Raw genomic sequence first — 17728 nt, 5'->3', positions numbered from 1 at the left:
ATACACCAACACACTACAGGTATATATATACACCAACACACTACAGGTATATATATATATACACACTACAGGTATATATATATACACCAACACACTACAGGTATATATATATACACCAACACACTACAGGTATATATATACACCAACACATTACAGGTATATATATACACCAACACACTACAGGTATATCTATATACACCAACACACTACAGGTATATATATACACCAACACACTACAGGTATATATATACACCAACACACTACAGGTATATATATACACCAACACACTGCAGGTATATATATATATACACCAACACACTACAGGTATATATATACACCAACACACTACAGGTATATATATATATACACCAACACACTACAGGTATATATATATATATACACCAACACACTACAGGTATATATATATATACTCCAACAGACTACAGGTATATATATAGAGCTAGAGATTTTCCTGTGATGTCAAGCAATGTGGCACTGAGTTTGAAGTCCAACTTAGTGTATGTAAACTTCTGACCCACTGGAATCCTGGCTAGATCGGTTAGTGTTACTGAGTGGACTATCCTGGCTAGATCGGTTAGTGTTACTGAGTGGACTATCCTGGCTAGATCGGTTAGTGTTACTGAGTGGACTATCCTGGCTAGATCGGTTAGTGTTACTGAGTGGACTATCCTGGCTAGATCGGTTAGTGTTACTGAGTGGACTATCCCGGCTAGATCGGTTAGTGTTACTGAGTGGACTATCCTGGCTAGATCGGTTAGTGTTACTGAGTGGACTATCCTGGCTAGATCTGTTAGTGTCGCTGAGTGGACTATCCTGGCTAGATCGGTTAGTGTTACTGAGTGGACTATCCTGGCTAGATCGGTTAGTGTTACTGAGTGGACTATCCTGGCTAGATCGGTTAGTGTTACTGAGTGGACTATCCTGGCTAGATCGGTAAGTGTTACTGAGTGGACTATCCTGGCTAGATCGGTTAGTGTTACTGAGTGGACTATCCTGGCTAGATCGGTTAGTGTTACTGAGTGGACTATCCTGGCTAGATCGGTTAGTGTTACTGAGTGGACTATCCTGGCTAGATCGGTTAGTGTTACTGAGTGGACTATCCTGGCTAGATCGGTTAGTGTTACTGAGTGGACTATCCTGGCTAGATCGGTTAGTGTTACTGAGTGGACTATCCTGGCTAGATCGGTTAGTGTTACTGAGTGGACTATCCTGGCTAGATCGGTTAGTGTTACTGAGTGGACTATCCTGGCTAGATCGGTTAGTGTTACTGAGTGGACTATCCTGGCTAGATCGGGTTAGTGTTACTGAGTGGACTATCCTGGCTAGATCGGTTAGTGTTACTGAGTGGACTATCCTGGCTAGATCGGTTAGTGTTACTGAGTGGACTATCCCGGCTAGATCGGTTAGTGTTACTGAGTGGACTATCCCGGCTAGATCGGTTAGTGTTACTGAGTGGACTATCCCGGCTAGATCGGTTAGTGTCACTGAGTGGACTATCCCGGCTAGATCTGTTAGTGTCGCTGAGTGGACTATCCTGGCTAGATCGGTTAGTGTCACTGAGTGGACTATCCTGGCTAGATCGGTTAGTGTCGCTGAGTGGACTATCCTGGCTAGATCGGTTAGTGTCGCTGACTGGACTATCCTGGCTAGATCGGTTAGTGTTACTGAGTGGACTATCCTGGCTAGATCGGTTAGTGTTACTGAGTGGACTATCCCGGCTAGATCGGTTAGTGTTACTGAGTGGACTATCCCGGCTAGATCGGTTAGTGTTACTGAGTGGACTATCCCGGCTAGATCGGTTAGTGTTACTGAGTGGACTATCCCGGCTAGATCGGTTAGTGTCACTGAGTGGACTATCCCGGCTAGATCTGTTAGTGTCGCTGAGTGGACTATCCTGGCTAGATCGGTTAGTGTCACTGAGTGGACTATCCTGGCTAGATCGGTTAGTGTCGCTGAGTGGACTATCCTGGCTAGATCGGTTAGTGTCGCTGACTGGACTATCCTGGCTAGATCGGTAAGTATACACTACAGGTATATATATACACCAACACACTACAGGTATATATATACACCAACACACTACAGGTATATATATACACCAACACACTGCAGGTATATATATATATATATACACCAACACACTACAGGTATATATATATATATACACCAACACACTACAGGTATATATATATATACACCAACACACTACAGGTATATATATATACACCAACACACTACAGGTATATATATATACACCAACACACTACAGGTATATATATATACACCAACACACTACAGGTATATATATATATACACCAACACACTACAGGTATATATATATATATACATACACACTACAGGTATATATATATATATATATATACACCATCACACTACAGGTATATATATATATACACCAACACACTACAGGTATATATATACACCAACACACTACAGGTATATATATATATATACACCAACACACTACAGGTATATATATATATATATACACCAACACACTACAGGTATATATATACACCAACACACTACAGGTATATATATATACACCAACACACTACAGGTATATATATACACCAACACACTACAGGTATATATATATATATATACACCAACACACTACAGGTATATATATATATATACACCAACACACTACAGGTATATATATACACCAACACACTACAGGTATATATATACACCAACACACTACAGGTATATATATACACCAACACACTACAGGTATATATATATATATACACCAACACACTACAGGTATATATATATATATATATATACACCAACACACTACAGGTATATATATATACACCAACACACTACAGGTATATATATATATACACCAACACACTACAGGTATATATATATATATATATACACCAACACACTACAGGTATATATATATACACCAACACACTACAGGTATATATATACACCAACACACTACAGGTATATATATACACCAACACACTACAGGTATATATATACACCAACACACTACAGGTATATATATACACCAACACACTACAGGTATATATATATATATATACACCAACACACTACAGGTATATATATATACACCAACACACTACAGGTATATATATATATATATATACACCAACACACTGCAGGTATATATATATATATACACCAACACACTACAGGTATATATATATATATATATATACACCAACACACTACAGGTATATATATATACACCAACACACTACAGGTATAAAATATATATACACCAACACACTACAGGTATATATATATATACACCAACACACTACAGGTATATATATACACCAACACACTACAGGTATATATATACACCAACACACTACAGGTATATATATACACCAACACACTACAGGTATATATATATATACACACTACAGGTGTATATATATACACCAACACACTACAGGTATATATATATATACACCAACACACTACAGGTATATATATATATATATACACCAACACACTACAGGTATATATATACACCAACACACTACAGGTATATATATATACACCAACACACTACAGGTATATATATATACACCAACACACTACAGGTATATATATATACACCAACACACTACAGGTATATATATATACACCAACACACTACAGGTATATATATATACACCAACACACTACAGCTATATATATACACCAACACACTACAGGTATATATATACACCAACACACTACAGGTATATATATATATACACACTACAGGTATATATATATACACCAACACACTACAGGTATATATATATACACCAACACACTACAGGTATATATATACACCAACACATTACAGGTATATATATACACCAACACACTACAGGTATATCTATATACACCAACACACTACAGGTATATATATACACCAACACACTACAGGTATATATATACACCAACACACTACAGGTATATATATACACCAACACACTGCAGGTATATATATATATACACCAACACACTACAGGTATATATATACACCAACACACTACAGGTATATATATATATACACCAACACACTACAGGTATATATATATATATACACCAACACACTACAGGTATATATATATATACTCCAACAGACTACAGGTATATATATAGAGCTAGAGATTTTCCTGTGATGTCAAGCAATGTGGCACTGAGTTTGAAGTCCAACTTAGTGTATGTAAACTTCTGACCCACTGGAATCCTGGCTAGATCGGTTAGTGTTACTGAGTGGACTATCCTGGCTAGATCGGTTAGTGTTACTGAGTGGACTATCCTGGCTAGATCGGGTTAGTGTTACTGAGTGGACTATCCTGGCTAGATCGGTTAGTGTTACTGAGTGGACTATCCTGGCTAGATCGGTTAGTGTTACTGAGTGGACTATCCCGGCTAGATCGGTTAGTGTTACTGAGTGGACTATCCTGGCTAGATCGGTTAGTGTTACTGAGTGGACTATCCTGGCTAGATCTGTTAGTGTCGCTGAGTGGACTATCCTGGCTAGATCGGTTAGTGTTACTGAGTGGACTATCCTGGCTAGATCGGTTAGTGTTACTGAGTGGACTATCCTGGCTAGATCGGTTAGTGTTACTGAGTGGACTATCCTGGCTAGATCGGTTAGTGTTACTGAGTGGACTATCCTGGCTAGATCGGTTAGTGTTACTGAGTGGACTATCCTGGCTAGATCGGTTAGTGTTACTGAGTGGACTATCCTGGCTAGATCGGTTAGTGTTACTGAGTGGACTATCCTGGCTAGATCGGTTAGTGTTACTGAGTGGACTATCCTGGCTAGATCGGTTAGTGTTACTGAGTGGACTATCCTGGCTAGATCGGTTAGTGTTACTGAGTGGACTATCCTGGCTAGATCGGTTAGTGTTACTGAGTGGACTATCCTGGCTAGATCGGGTTAGTGTTACTGAGTGGACTATCCTGGCTAGATCGGGTTAGTGTTACTGAGTGGACTATCCTGGCTAGATCGGTTAGTGTTACTGAGTGGACTATCCTGGCTAGATCGGTTAGTGTTACTGAGTGGACTATCCTGGCTAGATCGGTTAGTGTTACTGAGTGGACTATCCTGGCTAGATCGGGTTAGTGTTACTGAGTGGACTATCCTGGCTAGATCGGTTAGTGTTACTGAGTGGACTATCCTGGCTAGATCGGTTAGTGTTACTGAGTGGACTATCCTGGCTAGATCGGTTAGTGTTACTGAGTGGACTATCCTGGCTAGATCGGTTAGTGTTACTGAGTGGACTATCCTGGCTAGATCGGTTAGTGTTACTGAGTGGACTATCCTGGCTAGATCGGTTAGTGTTACTGAGTGGACTATCCTGGCTAGATCGGTTAGTGTTACTGAGTGGACTATCCTGGCTAGATCGGTTAGTGTTACTGAGTGGACTATCCTGGCTAGATCGGTTAGTGTTACTGAGTGGACTATCCTGGCTAGATCGGTTAGTGTTACTGAGTGGACTATCCTGGCTAGATCGGTTAGTGTTACTGAGTGGACTATCCTGGCTAGATCGGTTAGTGTTACTGAGTGGACTATCCTGGCTAGATCGGTTAGTGTTACTGAGTGGACTATCCTGGCTAGATCGGTTAGTGTTACTGAGTGGACTATCCTGGCTAGATCGGTTAGTGTTACTGAGTGGACTATCCTGGCTAGATCGGTTAGTGTTACTGAGTGGACTATCCTGGCTAGATCGGTTAGTGTTACTGAGTGGACTATCCTGGCTAGATCGGTTAGTGTTACTGAGTGGACTATCCTGGCTAGATCGGTTAGTGTTACTGAGTGGACTATCCCGGCTAGATCGGTTAGTGTTGCTGAGTGGACTATCCTGGCTAGATCGGTTAGTGTTGCTGAGTGGACTATCCTGGCTAGATCGGTTAGTGTTACTGAGTGGACTATCCTGGCTAGATCGGTTAGTGTTACTGAGTGGACTATCCTGGCTAGATCGGTTAGTGTTACTGAGTGGACTATCCTGGCTAGATCGGTTAGTGTTACTGAGTGGACTATCCTGGCTAGATCGGTTAGTGTTACTGAGTGGACTATCCTGGCTAGATCGGTTAGTGTTACTGAGTGGACTATCCTGGCTAGATCGGTTAGTGTTACTGAGTGGACTATCCTGGCTAGATCGGGTTAGTGTTACTGAGTGGACTATCCTGGCTAGATCGGTTAGTGTTACTGAGTGGACTATCCTGGCTAGATCGGTTAGTGTTACTGAGTGGACTATCCTGGCTAGATCGGTTAGTGTTACTGAGTGGACTATCCTGGCTAGATCGGTTAGTGTTACTGAGTGGACTATCCTGGCTAGATCGGTTAGTGTTGCTGAGTGGACTATCCTGGCTAGATCGGTTAGTGTTACTGAGTGGACTATCCTGGCTAGATCGGTTAGTGTTACTGAGTGGACTATCCTGGCTAGATCGGGTTAGTGTTACTGAGTGGACTATCCCGGCTAGATCGGTTAGTGTTACTGAGTGGACTATCCCGGCTAGATCGGTTAGTGTTACTGAGTGGACTATCCCGGCTAGATCGGTTAGTGTTGCTGAGTGGACTATCCCGGCTAGATCGGTTAGTGTCAACTGGTGGACTATCCTGGCTAGATCGGTTAGTGTCGCTGAGTGGACTATCCTGGCTAGATCGGTTAGTGTCACTGAGTGGACTATCCTGGCTAGATCGGTTAGTGTCGCTGACTGGACTATCCTGGCTAGATCGGTTAGTGTCACTGAGTGGACTATCCTGGCTAGATCGGTTAGTGTTACTGAGTGGACTATCCCGGCTAGATCGGTTAGTGTTACTGAGTGGACTATCCCGGCTAGATCGGGTTAGTGTTACTGAGTGGACTATCCCGGCTAGATCGGTTAGTGTTACTGAGTGGACTATCCCGGCTAGATCGGTTAGTGTCGCTGAGTGGACTATCCCGGCTAGATCTGTTAGTGTCGCTGAGTGGACTATCCCGGCTAGATCGGTTAGTGTCACTGAGTGGACTATCCCGGCTAGATCGGTTAGTGTCGCTGAGTGGACTATCCTGGCTAGATCGGTTAGTGTCGCTGAGTGGACTATCCTGGCTAGATCGGTTAGTGTCGCTGACTGGACTATCCTGGCTAGATCGGTAAGTGTCACTGAGTGGACTATCCTGGCTAGATCGGTTAGTGTTACTGAGTGTACTATCCTGGCTAGATCTGTTAGTGTTACTGAGTGGACTATCCTGGCTAGATCGGTTAGTGTTACTGAGTGTACTATCCTGGCTAGATCTGTTAGTGTTACTGAGTGGACTATCCTGGCTAGATCGGTTAGTGTTACTGAGTGTACTATCCCGGCTAGATCGGTTAGTGTTACTGAGTGGACTATCCCGGCTAGATCGGTTAGTGTTACTGAGTGGACTATCCCGGCTAGATCTGTTAGTGTTACTGAGTGGACTATCCCGGCTAGATCGGTTAGTGTTACTGAGTGGACTATCCCGGCTAGATCGGTTAGTGTTACTGAGTGGACTATCCTGGCTAGATCGGTTAGTGTTACTGAGTGGACTATCCTGGCTAGATCGGTTAGTGTTACTGAGTGGACTATCCTGGCTAGATCGGTTAGTGTTACTGAGTGGACTATCCTGGCTAGATCGGTTAGTGTTACTGAGTGGACTATCCTGGCTAGATCGGGTTAGTGTTACTGAGTGGACTATCCTGGCTAGATCGGTTAGTGTTACTGAGTGGACTATCCTGGCTAGATCGGTTAGTGTTACTGAGTGGACTATCCTGGCTAGATCGGTTAGTGTTACTGAGTGGACTATCCTGGCTAGATCGGTTAGTGTTACTGAGTGGACTATCCTGGCTAGATCGGTTAGTGTTACTGAGTGGACTATCCTGGCTAGATCGGTTAGTGTTACTGAGTGGACTATCCTGGCTAGATCGGTTAGTGTTACTGAGTGGACTATCCTGGCTAGATCGGTTAGTGTTACTGAGTGGACTATCCTGGCTAGATCGGTTAGTGTTACTGAGTGGACTATCCTGGCTAGATCGGTTAGTGTTACTGAGTGGACTATCCTGGCTAGATCGGTTAGTGTTACTGAGTGGACTATCCTGGCTAGATCGGTTAGTGTTACTGAGTGGACTATCCTGGCTAGATCGGTTAGTGTTACTGAGTGGACTATCCTGGCTAGATCGGTTAGTGTTACTGAGTGGACTATCCTGGCTAGATCGGTTAGTGTTACTGAGTGGACTATCCTGGCTAGATCGGTTAGTGTTACTGAGTGGACTATCCTGGCTAGATCGGTTAGTGTTACTGAGTGGACTATCCCGGCTAGATCGGTTAGTGTTACTGAGTGGACTATCCCGGCTAGATCGGTTAGTGTTACTGAGTGGACTATCCCGGCTAGATCGGTTAGTGTTACTGAGTGGACTATCCTGGCTAGATCGGTTAGTGTTACTGAGTGGACTATCCTGGCTAGATCGGTTAGTGTTACTGAGTGGACTATCCTGGCTAGATCGGTTAGTGTTACTGAGTGGACTATCCTGGCTAGATCGGGTTAGTGTTGCTGAGTGGACTATCCTGGCTAGATCGGTTAGTGTTACTGAGTGGACTATCCTGGCTAGATCGGTTAGTGTTACTGAGTGGACTATCCTGGCTAGATCGGTTAGTGTTACTGAGTGGACTATCCTGGCTAGATCGGTTAGTGTTACTGAGTGGACTATCCTGGCTAGATCGAGTTAGTGTTACTGAGTGGACTATCCTGGCTAGATCGGTTAGTGTTACTGAGTGGACTATCCTGGCTAGATCGGTTAGTGTTACTGAGTGGACTATCCTGGCTAGATCGGTTAGTGTTACTGAGTGGACTATCCTGGCTAGATCGGTTAGTGTTACTGAGTGGACTATCCTGGCTAGATCTGTTAGTGTTACTGAGTGGACTATCCTGGCTAGATCGAGTTAGTGTTACTGAGTGGACTATCCTGGCTAGATCGGGTTAGTGTTACTGAGTGGACTATCCTGGCTAGATCGGTTAGTGTTACTGAGTGGACTATCCTGGCTAGATCGGTTAGTGTTACTGAGTGGACTATCCCGGCTAGATCGGTTAGTGTTACTGAGTGGACTATCCCGGCTAGATCGGTTAGTGTTGCTGAGTGGACTATCCCGGCTAGATCGGTTAGTGTTGCTGAGTGGACTATCCTGGCTAGATCGGTTAGTGTCGCTGAGTGGACTATCCTGGCTAGATCGGTTAGTGTCGCTGAGTGGACTATCCTGGCTAGATCGGTTAGTGTCGCTGAGTGGACTATCCTGGCTAGATCGGTAAGTGTTACTGAGTGGACTATCCCGGCTAGATCGGTTAGTGTTACTGAGTGGACTATCCTGGCTAGATCGGTTAGTGTTACTGAGTGGACTATCCCGGCTAGATCGGTTAGTGTTACTGAGTGGACTATCCCGGCTAGATCGGTTAGTGTTACTGAGTGGACTATCCTGGCTAGATCGGTTAGTGTTACTGAGTGGACTATCCTGGCTAGATCGGTTAGTGTCACTGAGTGGACTATCCTGGCTAGATCGGTTAGTGTTACTGAGTGGACTATCCTGGCTAGATCGGTTAGTGTTACTGAGTGGACTATCCTGGCTAGATCGGTTAGTGTTACTGAGTGGACTATCCTGGCTAGATCTGTTAGTGTCGCTGAGTGGACTATCCCGGCTAGATCGGTTAGTGTTACTGAGTGGACTATCCCGGCTAGATCGGTTAGTGTTACTGAGTGGACTATCCTGGCTAGATCGGTTAGTGTTACTGAGTGGACTATCCCGGCTAGATCGGTAAGTGTTACTGATTGGACTATCCCGGCTAGATCGGTTAGTGTTACTGAGTGGACTATCCTGGCTAGATCGGTTAGTGTTACTGAGTGGACTATCCTGGCTAGATCTGTTAGTGTCGCTGAGTGGACTATCCCGGCAAGATCTGTTAGTGTTACTGAGTGTACTATCCTGGCTAGATCTGTAAAACAGTGCTATGTTGCTTGATCTGAAATGTGTTTTCTGTCTCCAGGGCAACGAGCAGCGTGTGTATGAGTTCATCGTGCGTCACTTCCTGGCGTGCGTATCCCTTGATGCTGTGGGGCAGGAAACGGTGGTTGAGGTGGAAATCGCTCACGAGAGGTTCTCCGCTAACGGCCTCATGATCATCAGGAGGAACTACCTGGACGTGTACCCCTACGACCGCTGGAGCACTAAGGTGGGGGGGGGTCATTTACCACGAGGGTCCCGCTGTGAACCCCTGGGGGACTCCACATCATGTTGAATATATGAGGGTCCCGTTGTGATCCCCTGGGGGACTCCACATCATGTTGAATATATGAGGGTCCCGCTGTGATCCCCTGGGGGACTCCACATCATGTTGAATATATGAGGGTCCCGCTGTGATCCCCTGGGGGACTCCACATCATGTTGAATATATGAGGGTCCCGTTGGGATCCCCTGGGGGGACTCCACATCATGTTGAATATATGAGGGTCCCGTTGTGATCCCCTGGGGGACTCCACATCATGTTGAATATATGAGGGTCCCGCTGTGAACCCCTGGGGGACCACATCATGTTGAATATATGAGGGTCCCGTTGTGAACCCCTGGGGGACTCCACATCATGTTGAATATATGAGGGTCCCGTTGTGATCCCCTGGGGGACTCCACATCATGTTGAATATATGAGGGTCCCGTTGTGATCCCCTGGGGGACTCCACATCATGTTGAATATATGAGGGTCCCGTTGTGATCCCCTGGGGGACTCCACATCATGTTGAATATATGAGGGTCCCGCTGTGATCCCCTGGGGGACTCCACATCATGTTGAATATATGAGGGTCCCGCTGTGATCCCCTGGGGGACTCCACATCATGTTGAATATATGAGGGTCCCGTTGTGATCCCCTGGGGGACTCCACATCATGTTGAATATATGAGGGTCCCGTTGTGATCCCCTGGGGGACTCCACATCATGTTGAATATATGAGGGTCCCGTTGTGATCCCCTGGGGACTCCACATCATGTTGAATATATGAGGGTCCCGTTGTGATCCCCTGGGGGACTCCACATCATGTTGAATATATGAGGGTCCCGCTGTGATCCCCTGGGGGACTCCACATCATGTTGAATATATGAGGGTCCCGTTGTGATCCCCTGGGGGACTCCACATCATGTTTAATATATGAGGGTCCCGTTGTGAACCCCTGGGGACTCCACATCATGTTGAATATATGAGGGTCCCGTTGCGATCCCCCTGGGGGACTCCACATCATGTTGAATATATGAGGGTCCCGCTGTGAACCCCTGGGGGACTCCACATCATGTTGAATATATGAGGGTCCCGCTGTGATCCCCTGGGGACTCCACATCATGTTGAATATATGAGGGTCCCGTTGCCAGAACCCCCTGGGGGACTCCACATCATGTTGAATATATGAGGGTCCCGTTGCCGATCCCCTGGGGGACTCCACATCATGTTGAATATATGAGGGTCCCGCTGTGATCCCCTGGGGGACTCCACATAATGTTTGTTTGTTAATCTGATTGTGTGTGTGTGTGTGTGTGTGTGTGTGTGTGTGTGTGTTGCAGGTGATCCCAGTGTATGAACAGGGAAGCCAGTTTCAGCCATCAGCCATAGAGATGTTGGATGGACAGACCTCTCCTCCTCAACTCCTCACAGAGGCAGACCTCATATCACTGATGGAGAAACACGGAATCGGTATACACACACACACACACACACACACACACACACACACACACACACACACACAGCTGACTATCAGGGGAACTGTTAGCGGTTAACTGCAGTGTGTTAGTGGGTAACTGCAGTGTGTTAGTGGGTAACTGCAGTGTGTTAGTGGTTAACTGCAGTGTGTTAGTGGGTAACTGCAGTGTGTTAGTGGGTAACTGCAGTGTGTTAGTGGGTAACTGCAGTGTGTTAGTGGGTAACTGCAGTGTGTTAGTGGTTAACTGCAGTGTGTTGCGGGTAACTGCAGTGTGTTGCGGGTAACTGCAGTGTGTTGCGGGTAACTGCAGTGTGTTAGTGGGTAACTGCAGTGTGTTAGTGGGTAACTGCAGTGTGTTAGTGGTTAACTGCAGTGTTGTGGGTAACTGCAGTGTGTTGTGGGTAACTGCAGTGTGTTAGTGGGTAACTGCAGTGTGTTAGTGGGTAACTGCAGTGTGTTAGTGGGTAACTGCAGTGTGTTAGTGGGTAACTACAGTGTGTTAGTGGGTAACTACAGTGTGTTAGTGGGTAACTGCAGTGTGTTAGTGGGTAACTGCAGTGTGTTAGTGGGTAACTGCAGTGTGTTAGTGGGTAACTGCAGTGTGTTAGTGGGTAACTGCAGTGTGTTAATGGGTAACTGCAGTGTGTTGTGGGTAACTGCAGTGTGTTGTGGGTAACTGCAGTGTGTTGTGGGTAACTGCAGTGTGTTGTGGGTAACTGCAGTGTGTTAGCGGGTAACTGCAGTGTGTTAGCGGGTAACTGCAGTGTGTTGTGGGTAACTGCAGTGTGTTGTGGGTAACTGCAGTGTGTTGTGGGTAACTGCAGTGTGTTAGTGGGTAACTGCAGTGTGTTAGTGGGTAACTGCAGTGTGTTAGTGGGTAACTGCAGTGTGTTAGTGGGTAACTGCAGTGTGTTAGTGGGTAACTGCAGTGTGTTAGTGGGTAACTGCAGTGTGTTAGTGGGTAACTCCAGTGTGTTAGTGGGTAACTGCAGTGTGTTGTGGGTAACTGCAGTGTGTTGTGGGTAACTGCAGTGTGTTAGTGGGTAACTGCAGTGTGTTGTGGGTAACTGCAGTGTGTTAGCGGGTAACTGCAGTGTGTTAGCGGGTAACTGCAGTGTGTTAGCGGGTAACTGCAGTGTGTTGTGGGTAACTGCAATGTGTTAGTGGGTAACTGCAGCGTGTTGTGGGTAAATGCAGTGTGTTGTGGGTAACTGCAGTGTGTTGTGGGTAAATGCAGTGTGTTGTGGGTAAATGCAGTGTGTTGTGGGTAAATGCAGTGTGTTGTGGGTAACTGCAGTGTGTTGTGGGTAACTGCAGTGTGTTGTGGGTAACTGCAGTGTGTTAGTAGGTAACTGCAGTGTGTTGTGGGTAACTGCAGTGTGTTGTGGGTAACTGCAGTGTGTTTTAACAGGTACGGATGCTACCCACGCAGATCACATTGAGACCATAAAGAGCCGTATGTACGTCGGACTAACAGCTGATCAGAGGTTTCTACCAGGAGAACTGGGGATGGGACTGGTGGAGGGTGAGTACTGGGGGGAAGGGACTGGTGGAGGGTAGGTACTGGGGGAAGGGACTGGTGGAGGGTAGGTACTGGGGGGACTGGTGGAGGGTAGGTACTGGGGGGACTGGTGGAGGGTAGGTACTGGGGGAAGGGACTGGTGGAGGGTAGGTACTGGGGGACTGGTGGAGGGTAGGTACTGGGGGAAGGGACTGGTGGAGGGTAGGTACTGGGGGGAAGGGACTGGTGGAGGGTAGGTACTGGGGGGACTGGTGGAGGGTGAGTACTGGGGATGGGACTGGTGGAGGGTAGGTACTGGGGGAAGGGACTGGTGGAGGGTACTGGGGGAAGGGACTGGTGGAGGGTGAGTACTGGGGATGGGACTGGTGGAGGGTAGGTACTGGGGGGAAGGGACTGGTGGAGGGTAGGTACTGGGGGGACTGGTGGAGGGTAGGTACTGGGGGGACTGGTGGAGGGTAGGTACTGGGGGGAAGGGACTGGTGGAGGGTGAGTACTGGGGATGGGACTGGTGGAGGGTAGGTACTGGGGGGACTGGTGGAGGGTGAGTACTGGGGGGACTGGTGGAGGGTACTGGGGGATGGGACTGGTGGAGGGTGAGTACTGGGGAAGGGACTGGTGGAGGGTAGGTACTGGGGGGGACTGGTGGAGGGTAGGTACTGGGGGGACTGGTGGAGGGTAGGTACTGGGGGGACTGGTGGAGGGTAGGTACTGGGGGGACTGGTGGAGGGTAGGTACTGGGGGGACTGGTGGAGGGTAGGTACTGGGGGGACTGGTGGAGGGTAGGTACTGGGGGGACTGGTGGAGGGTAGGTACTGGGGGGGACTGGTGGAGGGTAGGTACTGGGGGGACTGGTGGAGGGTAGGTACTGGGGGAAGGGACTGGTGGAGGGTAGGTACTGGGGAAGGGACTGGTGGAGGGTAGGTACTGGGGAAGGGACTGGTGGAGGGTAGGTACTGGGGGAAGGGACTGGTGGAGGGTAGGTACTGGGGAAGGGACTGGTGGAGGGTAGGTACTGGGGGGATGGGACTGGTGGAGGGTAGGTACTGGGGGGGACTGGTGGAGGGTACTGGGGGAAGGGACTGGTGGAGGGTAGGTACTGGGGGACGGGACTGGTGGAGGGTAGGTACTGGGGGACGGGACTGGTGGAGGGTAGGTACTGGGGGAAGGGACTGGTGGAGGGTAGGTACTGGGGGGACTGGTGGAGGGTACTGGGGGAAGGGACTGGTGGAGGGTAGGTACTGGGGGACGGGACTGGTGGAGGGTAGGTACTGGGGGACGGGACTGGTGGAGGGTAGGTACTGGGGGAAGGGACTGGTGGAGGGTAGGTACTGGGGGAAGGGACTGGTGGAGGGTAGGTACTGGGGGGAAGGGACTAGTTGAGGGTAGGTACTGGGGGAAGGGACTGGTGGAGGGTAGGTACTGGGGGAAGGGACTGGGGAGGGTAGGTACTGGGGGAAGGGACTGGTGGAGGGTAGGTACTGGGGGACGGGACTGGTGGAGGGTAGGTACTGGGGGGACTGGTGGAGGGTAGGTACGGGGGGAAGGGACTGGTGGAGGGTAGGTACTGGGGGGACTGGTGGAGGGTAGGTACTGGGGGAAGGGACTGGTGGAGGGTAGGTACTGGGGGAAGGGACTGGTGGAGGGTAGGTACTGGGGGGAAGGGACTGGTGGAGGGTAGGTACTGGGGGGATGGGACTGGTGGAGGGTAGGTACTGGGGGGAAGGGACTGGTGGAGGGTAGGTACTGGGGGAAGGGACTGGTGGAGGGTAGGTACTGGGGGAAGGGACTGGTGGAGGGTAGGTAGTGGGGGAAGGGACTGGTGGAGGGTAGTTACTGGGGGGATGGGACTGGTGGAGGGTAGGTACTGGGGGAAGGGACTGGTGGAGGGTAGGTACTGGGGGATGGAGGGTACTGGTGGAAGGGACTGGTGGAGGGTAGGTACTGGGGGAAGGGACTGGTGGAGGGTAGGTACTGGGGGAAGGGACTGGTGGAGGGTAGGTACTGGGGATGGGACTGGTGGAGGGTAGGTACTGGGGATGGGACTGGTGGAGGGTAGGTACTGGGGGGACGGGACTGGTGGAGGGTAGGTACTGGGGGGACTGGTGGAGGGTAGGTACTGGGGGAAGGGACTGGTGGAGGGTAGGTACTGGGGGGACTGGTGGAGGGTAGGTACTGGGGGAAGGGACTGGTGGAGGGTAGGTACTGGGGGGACTGGTGGAGGGTAGGTACTGGGGGAAGGGACTGGTGGAGGGTAGGTACTGGGGGGACTGGTGGAGGGTAGGTACTGGGGGAAGGGACTGGTGGAGGGTAGGTACTGGGGGGGACTGGTGGAGGGTAGGTACTGGGGAAGGGACTGGTGGAGGGTAGGTACTGGGGGAAGGGACTGGTGGAGGGTAGGTACTGGGGGGAAGGGACTGGTGGAGGGTAGGTACTGGGGGATGGGACTGGTGGAGGGTAGGTACTGGGGGACGGGACTGGTGGAGGGTAGGTACTGGGGGAAGGGACTGGTGGAGGGTAGGTACTGGGGGAAGGGACTGGTGGAGGGTAAGTACTGGGGGGACTGGTGGAGGGTAGGTACTGGGGGGATGGGACTGGTGGAGGGTAGGTACTGGGAGAAGGGACTGGTGGAGGGTAGGTACTGGGGGGAAGGGACTGGTGGAGGGTAGGTACTGGGGGAAGGGACTGGTGGAGGGTAGGTACTGGGGGAAGGGACTGGTGGAGGGTAGGTACTGGGGGAAGGGACTGGTGGAGGGTAGGTACTGGGGGAAGGGACTGGTGGAGGGTAGGTACTGGGGGAAGGGACTGGTGGAGGGTAGGTACTGGGGGGATGGGACTGGTGGAGGGTAGGTACTGGGGGAAGGGACTGGTGGAGGGTAGGTACTGGGGGGACTGGTGGAGGGTAGGTACTGGGGGAAGGGACTGGTGGAGGGTAGGTACTGGGGGACTGGTGGAGGGTAGGTACTGGGGGAAGGGACTGGTGGAGGGTAGGTACTGGGGGGAAGGGACTGGTGGAGGGTAGGTACTGGGGGATGGGACTGGTGGAGGGTAAGTACTGGGGGAAGGGACTGGTGGAGGGTACTGGGGGAAGGGACTGGTGGAGGGTAGGTACTGGGGGACTGGTGGAGGGTACGTACGGGGAAGGGGGTGGGTGGACTGGGGGGAAGGGGGGTGGAGGGTACGTACGGGGAAGGGGGGTGGGTAGGTACTGGGGGGAAGGGGGGTGGAGGGTAGGTACGGGGCCTTCTGAAAGTATTCACACCCCTGGACTTTTTCCACATTTTATGTTAAAAAATTGTATTAAAATGTATTTTGATTGGCTCTGGATCAGAGAGTCTGCTAAATGACTCCCTACTGTAGTGGCTCTGAATCAGAGAGTCTGCTAAATGACTCCCTACTGCTAAATGACTCACTACTGTAGTGGCTCTGAATCAGAGAGTCTGCTAAATGACTCACTACTGCTAAATGACTCCCTACTGTAGTGGCTCTGGATCAGAGAGTCTGCTAAGTGACTCACTACTGTAGTGGCTCTGGATCAGAGAGTCTGCTAAATGACTCCCTACTGTAGTGGCTCTGAATCAGAGAGTCTGCTAAATGACTCACTACTGCTAAATGACTCCCTACTGTAGTGGCTCTGAATCAGAGAGTCTGCTAAATGACTCACTACTGCTAAATGACTCCCTACTGTAGTGGCTCTGGATCAGAGAGTCTGCTAAATGACTCACTACTGTAGTGGTTCTGGATCAGAGAGTCTGCTAAATGACTCCCTACTGTAGTGGTTCTGAATCAGAGAGTCTGCTAAATGACTCCCTACTGTAGTGGCTCTGAATCAGAGAGTCTGCTAAATGACTCCCTACTGTAGTGGCTCTGGATCAGAGAGTCTGCTAAATGACTCACTACTGCTAAATGACTCCCTACTGTAGTGGCTCTGGATCAGAGAGTCTGCTAAATGACTCCCTACTGTAGTGGTTCTGAATCAGAGAGTCTGCTAAATGACTCCCTACTGTAGTGGCTCTGAATCAGAGAGTCTGCTAAATGACTCCCTACTGTAGTGGCTCTGGATCAGAGAGTCTGCTAAATGACTCCCTACTGCTAAATGACTCCCTACTGCTAAATGACTCCCTACTGCTAAATGACTCCCTACTGCTAAATGACTCTCTACTGCTAAATGACTCCCTACTGCTAAATGACTCACTACTGTAGTGGCTCTGGAAAAGAGAGTCTGCTAAATGACTCCCTACTGTTGTGGCTCTGGATAAGAGAGTCTGCTAAATGACTCCCTACTGCTAAATGACTCCCTACTGCTAAATGACTCCCTACTGCTAAATGACTCCCTACTGTTAAATGACTCACTACTGTAGAGGATCAGAGAGTCTACTAAATGACTCCCTACTGTAGTGGCTCTGGATCAGAGATTCTGCTAAATGACTCCCTA

General features: G+C 48.7%; 1 protein-coding gene across 1 annotated transcript in view; it reads left to right on the top strand.

Annotated features, from left to right (window-relative positions):
- The window catches only part of LOC106598105 (DNA topoisomerase 3-alpha), an 81164-nt gene that overhangs the window by 32614 nt on the left and 30822 nt on the right, over nt 1-17728 (top strand). Inside the window, exons 12-14 of the mRNA XM_045712602.1 lie at nt 10074-10259; nt 11635-11764; nt 13186-13299. Of these exons, the coding sequence (XP_045568558.1) occupies nt 10074-10259; nt 11635-11764; nt 13186-13299 (430 nt within the window). The remainder of the gene's footprint in view (nt 1-10073; nt 10260-11634; nt 11765-13185; nt 13300-17728) is intronic.

This window comes from Salmo salar, unplaced genomic scaffold, assembly GCF_905237065.1.
Source record: "Salmo salar unplaced genomic scaffold, Ssal_v3.1, whole genome shotgun sequence".
In the NCBI taxonomy this organism is placed as follows: domain Eukaryota; kingdom Metazoa; phylum Chordata; class Actinopteri; order Salmoniformes; family Salmonidae; genus Salmo; species Salmo salar.
The sequence above is the reverse complement of the archived record's forward strand: the minus strand, read 5'-3'. Positions and strand labels throughout refer to the sequence as shown.